The 15,771-nt window shown below is 47.4% G+C and overlaps 1 protein-coding gene across 40 annotated transcripts in view; it reads right to left on the bottom strand.

Annotated features, from left to right (window-relative positions):
- The window catches only part of ANK2 (ankyrin 2), a 1,645,279-nt gene that overhangs the window by 203,188 nt on the left and 1,426,320 nt on the right, over window positions 1-15,771 (bottom strand). For all 40 annotated transcript variants that reach the window (XM_069630993.1, XM_069630997.1, XM_069630984.1 and 37 more), the window contains one exon: window positions 6,360-6,588. In XM_069630993.1, the coding sequence (XP_069487094.1) occupies window positions 6,360-6,588 (229 nt within the window). The remainder of the gene's footprint in view (window positions 1-6,359; window positions 6,589-15,771) is intronic.

Raw genomic sequence — 15,771 nt, 5'->3', positions numbered from 1 at the left:
ATCATATTTGGCTATAGACCTAGAGGTATTTGAAATCAGGATGGGATTTCAGGCATAAAATAGAGAAGTTGAAACATGTCCCTATATTGTCCTGATTGTCAGCAATATGTGTTATCTCTTTTGACTTCCATTGTTAGTTTAATGTACATTAGGAGCAATGGATACATTTTCATTATATCAAAGCAGTCTGAAGATACAAATCTTCTATGATCTTAAATTCCTTATCTTGCCAAATCTTTAGAATTATACATTCAGTTTTAATTTTCTCTTTCTTCATGAATTTCAGACTATAACATGTCCATTAGTAGATGCCTAAGTGAGGGGGAAAAGACAATCATTAAATGCACAATTCAAATATTACCTGGCAGGTGTTCACCCTCCCCAATAATATAGCCTGAAATCTAGATGCCCCCAGGCCACCCATGCAGAGAGGTAATCTGAAATAGGCTTGTGTAGCTTTGAGCCCAACTCATAAAACAATTGAAGAGGGAAAATGGGAGAGTCCCTTCCCCCATTCTCATCCAAACCATGGCCTAGAACGTCACGGCCCAAGCACCCCCCGCAAGAGGAATTCGACCCGCTCAACTCCACACCAGACGGCAAGATCCACTGTGGCCACGCCCCACACGGCCAGGGAGCGTACCCGTTAATGAAACCACGTGCGGGAACCTCAGGTGGAGCTGACGTTGACTTTATGGACCAACTCGATTAGAACGGTAACCACAAACGCCACCATCGTTAGAGATGCCATGACGACATAGCCAACAGAAAAGAACACACGTGCCACCATGCACATGGGTCACTCACACACCAACCTGCATGAAGAACATACTCAGTGCTATGACACAGTGGACCGTATACACCCACAGACATGCATCGTACTTATTTTCCACACAGGCCTCCTACAGCACCGCAGAAACGCAAGATGCCTGATGAGCTTGTTTATATGCTTGCAGACGCTTTTTCGCCATTAACGCCATGAAGACGCCACCCTACATATCTACTAATGCATATGACACTCTGTCGCCCCTCGCGACCCCCATATTATGAACCATGTACCGCCACCCAGAAACTAGGCCTAGGTAGGCTGCAAAGCAAGAGTCCCCAGGCAGTAGCGTCTTAGATGAAAACTGCAAAGCGCTGATCATGCAGAACGAGCCCCAACGAGAGCCCACAGCCAAGGCCGCGATGTTGCAATCTACATGCCAAGCTCCCCACGCCAAGGTTACACCTGCCACTGCTAAGCGCTCGTAAAAGCCGAAATACAAATCAAATGCTCATAATTCTGCTCCAGCCACGGTCTTGCCACACGTGACCAAGTCGACTTGACACAATGCCAAGCCTACGGGACAGAAGAGCGCTGGGGTCTCACGTCTGAGACACAGTCTGCAACAATAAAGTGACCAATTGGACACCTACAACGATGGGAAAGACATGCACAGCAGCCACTAGTCAGACCTGTCCATTGTCCGTCACTGACACATAGTCACACATTGTTGCCAGCACCAGGTACACCGCAAGCTGGGAACAACGATGGTCCCAGGCTTGGGGGCTCGCGGATGAACCAATCAGAATATGAGGGGTGCATCATGACACCAATACAGTCTAGCCAATCACCAAGTGTCCCCTTGTAACAAATTTGTTGTAGCAATTGTTAGGGATGGCCCAAGCGTACCACCTGACCCTTCCTCACTAAATAACACTCTTTCCTATAGGCAACTATAGTGACCCTAACACTCGGGGAGCCAACCCGAAGTGGCCGCTACGTTTTGGGGATAGTTTTTGCAGGGGACGCACGTAGCGCGTCATACTACGGCAAAAAGGGCCTGCAAGCCCACTAATGATGAGAGCCTCCCGGATGCATCAGGTTCTGAGAGTTCGTCCGTGCCTGTTTCTGTAATAAACAGCAGTATCTACCTTGCTCTTGTGTGTGCCTCATACTTCTTTTGGAACGCGGGAGGAGTTGGGGCCTCCCCGGCCCCCGGGAAATCACCTTGACACAATTGTCTTTCTTAGATTGCAAATGCCTAAACACATGTGAGGATATAAATTGGAATTGCAAGAAATAAATATCGCCTTTTTGCCAGACAAACTTCTGAATCATCTTAGCACAGCCAATCAAAGTGAGTGGGAATTAATTCCGTTTCTTCTAGATAGGTATAAGATAGTGTATTAAGGCTTCATAATTCATTGATAGATTCTTTTAGGATACTTATGAATCTAATGCCCACATGTGTGGTCTTCAAATAATCTTCATATTAATGTTAATACATTTATTTGCAACTTTCCTTTTTTTCCAAAGTTACAGAGGCAACCAGATTTCTCAACAAAGTCAAATGTGATAGAATTAATGTATTCCAAATCATGGCCGGGTTGGGAAGAGAAACTCAACATCCTCTGCAAAAAGTGTCATTTTGAATCTTTTGCACAGTTTGAAGTGCGGCCCAAATAATGAAGATAAGGGGATTATATGGTGGCTGCCTCTCTGAATTATACCATTTTGGGAAGAAGTAACATTTGTTACAAGTGCACAATAAGTTACATAACACAGTATTCGAATGGACTGAATCATGGCACACCATATCGGTTGAGTAGCACCATGAGAAATGACCTTTGTCCACTATGAAATATCTGACAGGAAAGTCCCATATCCACCAAAATAACGGATGGATAGTGGTTTCTGGGGCACTACAACCGGGCACAAGACTGCAAGGAAATCTAGTCTAATTTCCTCTTCCACTGTGAACATTAGGCAATTTAAAAATCAGAAGGTACAACTGCCAGAAGCTCAAGCAATCTTCTTGGTACAAAAGTGAATAGCATCCTGAAATAACCTTGACGATGTCATCCATGTGGGACGCACTCAAGGCCACTTAGAATCAAATTAGCCGTTCGCATTCTATATGGAAATGAGAGATGAGTTGGAACCACTAAAAATTAGAGCCGTATTCTTTTTCACATAAATATGATTTGCTTTTTAAATTGCTAGGAAACATGTTTGGCCTATGGCGTAGTATGACCATGTACCAGAGGCTTGGGACTAAAAGTGGCAAGTAGGTTAAAGTTCACTTGGTGATAGTCTACACTGGGCCAGATTAGCAAATGCCCCTGTATGCACCAACGCGCATTACAAAAATACTTAGCCAAGTGCACCCGGGGCGCTGCAGCCCATTGCCATAATTGAAAGCATTCTTGAGTTCACACACTGTCTCCGGAGTGGCAAAGTAGGTTTCACATGCTGCAGTGAATTTGACCCACAGTAATATTGTCAAAGTGGCTCTGTGAGAAAATTACTGAGGGTCAAATCCGTGGTGCCATTTGAAGGAACCAGGCTGCCTAAATGGGGGTGGAGTCACTAATTGCAGATCCCACTAGTGTGTAATATAGTGAAAGGGTTTCTGAGACCCTGCTTTAGCCCTTCAAGTAGGTACTGTTTGCGTGTGCAGTGCATGAGTGACACTTTCCAGGCAAGGCGCAAACACCCCCCACTGAACGAATGGCTGCAAAGATACCGGTCATGCATTCGGCATTAGAGAAAGGGCTTTGCGGGCCCCCTGTAATGGTAAAGGGGACCCACTGAATCTCAAGCACTGCCATGTATTATGGCCCCTTTGTGGAGGTGATAATAAAGAAACGAGTATATCCTACGGTTCTAATTCAGATACCGAGCCCTATCCCCAGCGATCTCATAGATCCCCATGTGGCTTCATAGAGCTAGTTTAATAAGGTGTTGGGTCCCAGGTAATCTTGTTATATCGTGAAAGCAGCTGTGCATCTTATACTGGATCTTCTGGAATGGATTTTTCTTAATGGCCATATTTTTGGCTTCCAGTTCTTGGCTGGAAACAAACCAGTGTTTAAGTCCTGTTCACATATCAGTCAAAGCAATGAAGAGGTGAAGAAGCACAACTCGAGGGGACCAGTTAAACTGAACCCTTCGGTCATATCACTCCTGTCCAAGTCTAGCTGTCAAAATTCAGAAGCTATCGTACAGCCCGAAAACAAATCAGCCAATTAAGGGCCTGATTTATGGAATATTTGCCCGGTTCAAAGTGACTTTGCACTGCCGACACAAACCCTGATTCATGGAACCGTGCAAAGTGTATTTTTGAAGTGCAAAGTCCGGGCAAAGTCAGCGCATAGTCATTTTTGCAGTACGAGACGACTTTGCCCGGGTTTGTGTCGGCAGTGCAAAGTCACTTTTCAGCAGTGCAAAGTCACTATTCAGCAGTGCAAATTTGCTTTGAACTGGGCAAATATTCCATGAATCGGGCCCCAAGTGTCACTGTGAACCCTTTATTGTGCATTTTAACCGAAATAAAACACAATCAGTAGTTAAACTTTTGTTAAATCCCCATTACTGGAAAAGGGGAGCATAACCTATTCCTTAAACTCTGGGGGGAAATCATTATGGCTGGGACCTTGTATCTGAAGGAGAGTATTTTATCTGCATTCGATGAAGATGAATATACCAAATCCATATTTGCTGAGCCCCAAGCACTGTACGCATAGCCAGCCAACTCGTCTGCGAGCAAACACATGGCCATCAAAAGCATGGTCCGTTTTCTATGACCAGTGTACGCTGAACAAAGGGAGCAAGCAGGAGCAGGAAAGGAGAGCATGGGGTGCAGGAGTGGGGCTACAGGGCATGAGATGGGCTGGGAAGTACGGAAGGGGAAATGAGGGCAGAGGTTGTCCCTCATTGAGAACAAAGATTAGCGTGGAGGATGAGGTTTGTGGAGGTGGGGATTAGAGGTGAAAACCCCCCACCCCCATTAGAAAGCAGAGCCGATGCAGGCGGGGGGGGGGAGGAGAATTGAGGAAATAGGATTGCGTGGAAGGGACCGCGGGAGACGTGCATGGTGGGTGGGATGTGGAGGGGGACTGAGTCAGGAGATCAGGAGTGAGTGTAAAAACATATATCTGAATAAGAAACATAGGCTGCACAAAGAGAGGTGTGTTCTTCTCTCTTCTTTGTAGTTCCCATTGTGTAACATGCAACAGTTACTTCACTTTTATTGTGGGGGATAGCTGCATTCTTATGGCAGAAGTGTTGTGCAATGTGTCTTAGGGCCTCATTACACGGTAGGCGGTGGACCAAGGTGCTATTAGCACCTTGGTCCATGCCGGTAAAATACCGGCATCGCCTTGGAGGAAAGGGGAATTACCGCCCTATTCCAAGGTTGGCGGGGCGGTAATTCACCCTTCCCCCATTGCTCTTCCCCATTCCCATTTTTGCCCCATAGGGCATAATGGGAATGGGGAAGGTGCTAATTACGGTACCGCAAATTGCGGTACCGTAATTAGCACCCTGGTCCCTTTGCGGGTTGGTTTTTAACGCCTGCTAAAAAGCAGGCGTTAAAGTACCAACCTGCAAAGGGACCTCGTAGTAAGGCGGTAAGGGTTAACGGTCACCGGTACCATCACCGGTACCGTTAACCCTTACCGCCTTCCGTGTAATGAGGCCCATTGAGTAGAGTATGTAGTGGATGGCTGCTGAGAGGTAATCTAGAGAGTATGTGCGGGTAGGAGAATCATGTGTGCAGCTAGACCGAATATGACAAACTTGTTTCTAATATAAAGCTTTTGATGCTTTATAATATTGTAAAACCTAGTAACATAAGGGATCCCCTTAATGCAGGGTAAATAGGGAAAAGTACAACATTATTATACAATTGTACCCAACATGTATTTTTTTGTCTTACTTCTTTAAATTCTTATATAAATACTGCATTGAATGCTTGAAGCAAACGATCTCCCACTAATTACCCAAAACACAATTAATTACTAAACAATTCATTGCTAATTAATTGTGTTTTGGTAATTAGTGGAAGTCACTTCACAGGGTGATTTAGAGAAAGTATGGATGTGGAAACATTATTTGGTTTTTAAAAGAGGTTATGTGAATTTTGTAATGTTTATAGTTCTGATGGTGTGAACGCAATGAAATACTTTCTGTTGAAAGAAAAAAAGAAAAAAACACTATGTCGCTCTAAATGAATGCAATTAGTATGTGAACTTGCTATGATTAATTAATGCAGACATCAAAAAGAAAAAGAAAGAGTGAATTCATAAATTGTTCATGTTTGGCTATTATAAATGAGCAACAAAAACGTTTGCTTCAAGCATTCAATGCAGTGTTTACATACTAATTGAAATAAGTAAGACAAAGAAAACATACATGTCAGGTACAATGGTGTAATTATAATATTGTAAAAGCCAGACATTATGAATACAAAATGAATAGAGTGTATTTCACACCTGTTGCTTTCCATTTCAGCAGTGATAGGTACATTTCTCAGCTGTGCACAAAATGGCCACTAGTACAGAAGACTATTCCCGATGAGCGGATACTGTACCTCCACATCTCTGCTCCGGGCCACCTCAGCAAAGTTCTCCTGTTGCTCTAGCGTCTTGTCGACCTTGTCATCCGTCATACAGAAACACCTCAGCCGCGCTTCAATAGGATCTTGCGATTTGGCAAACACAACGAATTTGGCCATGTAGGGCACGCAGATGATCTCCCGGTACACCTGGCTGGCAAACGTCACAGACTCCTGGATTTGACGACAATCTATCAACCAGAACCTAGTGAACAAGGTGAAATGAGATTAACAGCACGTATAAATTATCTCAAGAAAACTCTGTTGAACGCACAGATTCAGGAAAACATTCGCCAGATGGAAACCAGCAACACTACAGCATATACAAAAAATGACCCAGCTCGGAAAACATGCTTAATCCCCACATGGGCCTCACGGCATACAGGATTTTAAAAAGTCATAGCTACAGAGGAGTTACTGACATGTCTACATTTCATTGCATAGTCAGGATTCTTTGCTGGGTCAAGCACCATAGACAAAGAAACCAGTGCTCCATTCAACCATCCAATCCTTGATGTGAAAAAACAAAAACTCCAGATAACAAGTGGAGTACGTTGCAAGTTTTGTTTCTCTGGTATAGTCCATATGGTCCCGTGCGGCTGCCATGCCCTCTACTTCCCATGCATCTTTTTCCTCTGATCCTGCTTTACTGTCAGTTCATGGCTTCAGCTGTATTCCTCATTCCAAAATGGCTGCCCACACATTTCCCAATACCATCACGTTGCACGGCTCTTTCATCAACAAAATATCTTCTAATTCATGTACGTGACATTGCATCTAACCAGAATAAAAGCCGGAATGGCATTTGTGTTACTGTGTAAGCCACTTTCCTTACAGACAAGATGATATTATTCACTATTCTTGCTTTCTTTGTCTGAACGTGTGTTTTAGGAGGCGAGCATTTGGAGCAAGAGGATGCCATGCAACATGGGTTTGATCCCCAGCCCAACACTCAGCAGTTGGAGGAGTCTAACATTAAGTGCGATATAAATAAACAATACATAAATCCATCAGCCTTTCAGTGAGGAATGCTCCTTAACCCCAAGGCTAGAGGTTGTGTGGCCTCCAAGGCTAAAGGATGTGGGACCCCCAAGGCTAGAGGATGTGTGGCCTCCAAGGCTAGAGGATGTGGGACCTCCAAGGCTAGAGGTTGTGGGACCTCCAAGGCTAGAGGTTGTGTGGCCTCCAAGGCTAGAGGTTGTGGGACCCCCAAGGCTAGAGGATGTGGGACCCCCAAGGCTAGAGGATGTGTGGCCTCCAAGGCTAGAGGATGTGGGACCTCCAAGGCTAGAGGTTGTGGGACCTCCAAGGCTAGAGGTTGTGTGGCCTCCAAGGCTAGAGGTTGTGGGACCTCCAAGGCTAGAGGTTGTGGGACCTCCAAGGCTAGAGGTTGTGTGGCCTCCAAGGCTAGAGGTTGTGGGACCTCCAAGGATAGAGGTTGTGTGGCCTCCAAGGCTAGAGGTTGCGGGGCCTTCAAGGCTAGGAGGTTGTGTGGCCTCCAAGGCTAGAGGTTGTGGGACCTCCAAGGCTAGAGGTTGTGTGGCCTCCAAGGCTAGAGGTTGCGGGACCCCCAAGGCTAGAGGTTGTGTGGCCTCCAAGGCTAGAGGTTGCGGGACCTCCAAGGCTAGAGGTTGTGTGGCCTCCAAGGCTAGAGGTTGTGGGACCTCCAAGGCTAGAGGTTGTGTGGCCTCCAAGGCTAGAGGTTGTGGGGCCTCCAAGGCTAGGAGGTTGTGTGGCCTCCAAGGCTAGAGGTTGTGGGACCTCCAAGGCTAGAGGTTGTGTGGCCTCCAAGGCTAGAGGTTGTGGGACCCCCAAGGCTAGAGGTTGTGGGTCCTCCAAGGCTAGAGGTTGTGTGGCCTCCAAGGCTAGAGGTTGTGTGACAAGACTGCAGGAATATATTTTACAGACCATAGCCAATGTCAAAATTATTGGATGTGTCAGAGAAAAAATAATGCTTTGACGTCTTGTTTTCATTTTTCTCTCTTGGAGGTGCAGTGTGACATGAAATATCTCCATGGTGAAGCCAAATGTTCTCTATACCTTATAGACACGTAGGAGGAGTAGTTCCAAGAAAAGATCCCTCTAGGCGTTATGGGCCATAATTGTAGAAGGGAAAATGCTTAGTTTTGGGGAACACAATTCTATAGTTCAAAAAATGCCTTTGGTAGAAATGATTTGCAGGACATGGACAGAAAGGCAGATAGTAGAGAGGCGTAGGGTTTTGTGCTGTTAGCAAATCAAAATTGTATTGGCCACAGACTGACTTAACATTTTAATTTCCTAAAAAATAAGACACTGTGGGAATGTAAGCTATACATTGCCACATAAACGTTTCTAATTGAAGAGTTCATTTTGCGTAGGGCTAAAAATACGTTTTAGCCATTTCGGCACTGGCTCATCTCAAGGGGGGTAGAATACCTGCTTTTGTGTGTGTATTGCTTCTTGTATAAAAAAAAAAAAGGTTGAACACACTAGGGGCGCCTGGAGAGCATACACACGCGCCTTCACCGTAGGTAGGCATGGCAAAAATGTAAATGGATTTACGAGCTGCTACAAAAACCTCTTATCCCAAAAGGACGCCATTTATGGGGGTTCGCATCAGAAATGTTTTTTTTTAATGTGCTGACACCCGAACATAAACTCTTTGGTTTCTGTGCCCTGCCAGCACTTGGATGCAGCTGGCGCTGCTGGCAGGTCCCCCAGATTCTATAAACTGTAGATCACTACTGGTGATTTTGGCTAGAGTGGTCGCCATTCCACCCAGACTAAGATGGCGCACCCTTATGATTAAGCCACAGGAGTAGCAATGTTTCTTATGTGGAGGCAGAAGCATTACAGGAGTCAGTGATAAAGCATATGAAGATACAATCAAGGGTGCTTTTTTCAAAAGAAGAACACGTACCTCCCAAAGGCATTGGGGGTGCTATACAAAGTAGACTATTAAGTGTTGGCTGGATCTATCCTTCAGATCCAGGAGCTTTTTCCATCCAGTCATTTTAACATGTATAGGTATGGTTAGGAGGCCTGTCCTGCAACTCTCCTGAATTTGGATTGTGGGTACACGCATCACGAGGAGCCGCTCCTCTTTTCAGAGGGAGGCACCGCACCTATGACATGTATGCTGGAGTATTCCACATTATCATGTCAGGGGAAAGGAAAACGCAATGGAGCAATAAGCTGTCAAGAGGAAGCGCAATGTAAGAAGCAATACATTTGCATGAACAGGTTGATCTGAGCATTTTTTCCATAGCTACTGATCTGTTTGTAAGAAATGAATCCCACTAAAATACAGTGTGCCTATTTTTGGAGTGCACTGCATTGCGGATATGCTTCTACAGATAATTAGCCATCTGTGCAATCTGCCGGGAGCTGACACAAACATCTTGTCACAGACACCCCACTGTACCCCCACCAACCTTATTTCACGGATCATACAATTAATTTTTACTTCAGCAAAAATGTTCTAAAAATGACGGTCTGTAAGCCAAGGTACTCATGTTTAAGTTCAGAGTAGAAAGGGGACATGAGTCTTCCTAGTGCAGGGCTTTCAAAACCCCAATGCTCCTGTCACCTGGATTAGGCAGATGCTCAGCATTTCAAAGGACACACAATCCCTGTGAATGCCCTGACCGGGACCAACGGTATCATAGAAAAGAACAAGTTACTTACCAACTGGTAACGCTCTTTTGACTGGATCATCCTCCAACGTATTCCACATCTTTGACATGTAATGTCCACAGCTGTGTATATTTTGAAATTTTTTCGGCAGAGGGTGTCCTGCGTCAATGGCGTCTAGTCGATGTCCCTTGAAGGCCTCAGTCGAGGATGACGTCACTGGATGTTATAAATAGGACGCACAGCGCCCGTAGCTTTAGTTTATGTTTTTTCCCCATAACGTGTAACATACTCGTACACAACTGCTGCTTGAATGCACATAGCCTTGCGGGAACGAAAGCTGCAATGGCATAGGAAATTCTTCAGAGGGGCAGGCTGGGAGGGCGATGTGGAATACGTTGGAGGAACATCCAGTCGAAAAAGAATGTTACCAGTTGGTAAGTTACTTGTTCTTCGAATGGATTGTGTCCTCTAACATATTCCACATCTTTGACAGACTCCCAAAGCAGTGAATGGAGGAGGAAGAAGAATTTAGAATGCCCAATCAGATGGCAGAATAAAGCACTGCTTTACCAAAGGCCATATCCTGACCATGGAGCGTATCCAGGGATTAATACCTGACAAAGGTGTGGATGGAAGACCACGTTGCTGCATCACGTAATAATAGGAACTCCCTGCTACAGGGCTGTGGATGTAGACATGTCCCTAGTGGAGTGAGCTCGCAATCCCTCAGGAAGGTCCTTGCCCGCCAATCTGTAGCATTCAGTAATGGTGAGGATAATCCACCTGGACAAGGTCTGTTTGGTAACAGCCTGGCCCAATCAGTGTCCAGTGTACCCCATAAAAAGCTGGTCGTCCACTCTGACCCTGGACATCCTAGAAATATAAAAGCTCAAAGCTCTCCTAGGGTCCAACCTATGGAGTCTCTCCTCTTCCTTACCAGGATGAGGGGGAGATAGAAAGCAGGAAGCACCACTTTCTGGCTCAGATGAAACACAGACACTACCTTTGATAGGAAGGGTGGACATAGCCACAGTACAACCCTATCCTTGTGGAACACAGTAAAGGGTGGCTTAGACGAAAGTGCCTGTAATTCACAGAAAACCGTCTTGAAAGACAACAGTCTCAAAGGACAAGAGTGCAGTGGTCCTAACGGAGCACCCATCAGGAATTTCAAGACCAAATTCAGACTGGCACCTGAAACAGGGACAGCGGGAACACATTCACGAGCCCTTTTAGAAATTGGGAAATCAAAGGAATCTTAAAATAAGAACATTCTTCAGACGAGCGCTTGAAAATAGACAGCGCCGCCAGGTAACCTTTAATGGTACGCACTTGAAGACCCCTGTGGCCAAAGAAAGCAAGAAAGAAAGAACCATCGGAATGGAACACTGAAAAGGATTGACATTGTGTTCTCTGAACCAGTCGCAAAACTTACACCAACTGCAACGGTACAGGGATTTGGTTGCCGGCCGCCTGGCCCAAAGCAACACTTCCATCACGTCATCCGGGAGGTCCCAATCCTTATATCTCAACCTTTCAGAAACCAAGCATGAAGGTTGAGAGTCTTGACCTCTGGATGGAGAACCCAACCCCCCCTCGTGCGAGAGAAGATTCTCTCTCTGTGGGGAAGATGGCGTGGAGGGCAGATGGACATTTCTAGAAGGTCTGTGTACCATGCTCTCCTGGCCCAATCCGGCGCAATGAAGATCATGTGGGATCCGAACCTCTGCAACCTCCTTAGCACTTGAGGAATGACGGGGACCGAAGGAAACACGTACAGAAGTGGGAATGACCAATCCATGACAAACGCAGCCCCTAAGGCTCCTCCCAGAGGAAATTCCCTTGAGCAAAATTTCTCTGACTTTTGGTTGGCACCGGTCACAAACAGATCCACTTGAGGGGTTATCCAAAGGGCGAAGAACTCCAGAAGGACTTCCTTAGCCAACTCCCACTTGTGGGAGACCTGCTCTGCCTGCTCAGAGCATCTGCCACCGCATTCTCCTCTCCGGCTAGATGGACTGCTGAGAGTGATATTCCTTGCTGTATCGCCTAGAGCCAGAGCTGCATCGCCTCTCTCCATAGCGGGAGTGACCCTACCCTCCCTTTTTTGTTGAGGTAATGCATGGCCACTGTGTTGTCTGTCATGATCAGGACACTCTTCCCCTGCACAGACAGCAGAAAAGACTTCAGGGCCAGCCTGATGGTCCTCAGCTCCAACAGGTTTATGTGGAGTTTGGACACTGATGGAGACCAACGCCTGCTGGCGGTCAGATCGTCGCATGAGCTCCCAATCCCTTGAGGGAAGCATCCGTCACCACCGTCAGCTCTGGCCACGGTTGCCAAAATGGCTCCCCCTTCATCAGATTCCCTTCATTGCCCCACCACAGAAGATCCTGCGAGACCGAGAGTGGAATCTGAACGGGATCCGACATCTTGCCTGAGAATTGCAACCACTGCATCTTGAGAACACATTGAAGGGATCTCATCCTCAGTCTGGCCTCTGGCACGAGAAAAATGCCGGATGCCATGAGGCCAGGCAACCTTAAGAATTCAAAAGCCGGAAGAGTCTGGGCACGTTGACATTTTTTGACCATCTGTACAATGTGATGAGCCCTCACCTTTGGAGGCGAGCACTTCCACAAGGACGTGTCCAACACAGCCCGATGTACTGGAGCTGTTGGGAAGGTATCATATGAGACTTCTTTAAATTGAAGGAGAAGCCCAGCTTGTGAAGGGAGCGGCAGGTGAGGCAGAGATGATCCAAAACTTGTTCGGGAGAGCACTCTCAGATCAACCAGTCATCCAGGTAGGGGTAGACGTGAACCTCCCCCTGGCCTGAGATACGCAGCCACCACCACCATTAGCTTGGTAAAGACCCTCAGGCGGAGGTCAATCCGAATGGCAGGACCCAAAACGGAAAGTGCGAGTTGCCAGCCGCAAACCTCAGGTATTTTCTGTGCTTGGATGAATCGGCACATGAAAATAAGCGTCCTGTAGGTCCAAAGACACCAACCAATCCTGAAGTCGAAGGGCCTGAAGGACCTGAGAAAGAGTGACCATCTTGAACTTGTCCTTCCAGAAGAACTTGTTCAACCAATGCAAGTCCAAGATGGGTCTCAGTCCCCCGTCTTTCTTTGGGATCAAAAAATATGGGGAATACCATCCCTTGTTCTTCTCCGCCACAGGCACTAGTTCTATAGTGCCTTTCTCCAGCAGGGTCAAGATTTCCTGCACAAGGAGCGGATCTGGAAGCTTCAAAGAGAGATTCACCGGAGGATTGTCATGAGGCCACTTTGGGAAGGGAAGACAGTAGCCGTGAGCAATTGCATCCAGAACCCACGCATCCAAAGTAATAGCTCGTCATTCTTTGAGATGCTGAGACAGTCTGCCCCCAACCGGCGAACAATGGAACATGGCCTCATAGCTGTTTTGGAGTGGCTGTGGCAGCTGCCTGAGCGGCTTTGGCACCTCGATTTCCCCGTCCACCACGGGTACCTTTACGGTGGCCCCTTTCATTAGCGGCTCCGATCGTTCTACGAAAGGAACCCCCCTCCACTGTTGTCCCCTAGGACGAAAAGGCAGAGGTTGACGTCCACAGCTGCGCCCATAGATTTAGCTGCAGCTTTTGGGGTCTGCAACCTCTCAAGGCTCTCGTCAGCCTTGTTGCCAAAAAAATGAGAGCCATCAAAGGGCATGTTCAGAAGACGGCCTGCACATCCAGAGCAAAACCCGACTTCCGCAATCATGCAAACCTGCGTATCACGGTGCTTGCAGCCATGGACCGGCTAACACTATCAGCCAATCCACCCCAGACTGAAGGGAATCCCACATGGCATCCTTGCCATCCTGCACAAGAGCAAGGAACCCATCCCTTTCTTCCCCCTCGGGGTTATGCGCAGCCGCTAGAGAGACAATTCCATAGAGTGTGTGAAAACCTTGCCAAGGCATAAGTGGAGTTGGCCGACTTCAGCGCCACACTCCAGCAGAAAATACCTTGCATGTCCAACCATCAAAGCACTTATCGTCTGTATCAGGAGGGATGGTAGGGAATGCCGCCTGCGTCGAGGTGGCCGTAGCCCTCTGAACCACCAAACTCTCGGGAGTGGGATGAGTGGTGTAGCTGGGGATGCTACTGGATGGGCAGTATTTCTTAGTTAACAACTTGTTGACCACCGGAAGAGCCTCCGGGGTCTGCCAAGCAGCCGTCACACTTTTTTGCAATGCCAAATGAAAAGGCAACACTGGGTCAGTGGACGGACCCTGATCCAAAATATCAGTCAGGTCATCCTGATGGAATGCAACCGGAGGACCGGACCATCCGAGATACTCTGTAACTCTAGACATCAACCTCCTAGATGAGGATTCAGCATGAACCCCAGGCTCTGGCCTACCAAACTCCACCTCAGGAGATGTGTCAAGGCCAGTGGCATCATGTAACGACTGACGCAACTCCTCCAACTGACTGTCTTCAGAAAAGCCCATGTCAGGAGCCTCATGAGTTTCCACAGGCTCAAGCTCCATATCTGACCTCTCCTCATCCTTATAAGTATCATGCAGAGAGTGAAATAACTCCTTCCTAGGGACAGGAGCAACCCTGTAGTCCACAACAGGCCTCACAGTCTTGGATAAAGCCTTTAGCTGAGGGTCCACAGTGCCAGGGGCCTCCACAGGCAAATTCCGGCGAAATGGCCTTGAAGGCGTCGAGGGCGCCGATGGCTTCGGCGTCAATGTCGACAATAGCGCCGAAGGTTCTGAGGGCTGGATCGATGGCAAAGTTCTGCCAGCCGAACTCGACGGACACAGCGCCAACGGTGTCAACGTCGACCTAAGGCCCTTTCCAGATGTCTGCGGTTTCGCTGGGGATGAAGACTGAGACCTGGATCTGGCATGTCTCTGGTGATCCACCGGAGCCTTGTCCGAACGGGTCCTCGATGGTTCCTGATGTTTATATGTTAGTGCCCGGGCCCGAAGGTGAGCGAGCATTGGCTGGAGGCCATTCCCTGCCGGCTTCTTCCAAAGGCGCGGACGGAACTGTGCCCTGGGATTGAAAAATCACCAGCATTTTTCCTCCCTGAAAGCCTCCCATTCCTCAGGAGTGGAGGATTTAGTGGGACAAGCCACTTTCCTCGCCGAGCCATCATCTGACGAGGACGGGGAAGAAGACTGGTGACGCCCCTTCCGGGAGTGCCGAGACGAGGAGTACGAGTGGCGGCACCCACTCCGGGACCGAGATCCCCTGGACTCCTTCTGATGAGGAGAGTCACCCCTCGATTCGTCGGTGGAAATCCCCATAGCTTTTCGGGATTTTCGAGGTTTAGAAACCTGACCTACCTGTAACTTCCCCTTAAGCTCCCTCAAACCTTGGCAGTCAATGACTGGCACTTGTCGTATCATGACTTTCACCCAGACACCACAAGCAGATGCGGGTCCGTAATCGACATTTTGGACTTACAGTCCTGGCATGTCTTAAACCCAGACCGCGGAGTTGGAGGGGTAGAATATTAAGACATTTTCTTCGAAGATAATCACATGAGGCATGCCGATTTCTCAAAGCAAAGACGTTTGTAGAAAAAACAGAACTGAGGCTACGGGCGCCGTGCATCCTATTTATAACATCCGGTGACGTCACCCTCGACGGAGGCCTTCGAGGGACATCGACTAAACGCCATTGACGCAGGACGCCCTCTGACGAAAAAAATTCTGAAGCCGCACAGCTGTGGACATTACATGTCCAAGATGTGCAATACGTTGGAGGACACAATCCATTTGA

The sequence above is a fragment of the Ambystoma mexicanum genome, chromosome 6q (assembly GCF_040938575.1).
Source record: "Ambystoma mexicanum isolate Mex_15411 chromosome 6q, UKY_AmexF1_1, whole genome shotgun sequence".
Lineage (NCBI taxonomy): Eukaryota > Metazoa > Chordata > Amphibia > Caudata > Ambystomatidae > Ambystoma > Ambystoma mexicanum.
Note: the sequence above shows the minus strand (reverse complement) of the source record. Positions and strands in the feature narration are given on the sequence as shown.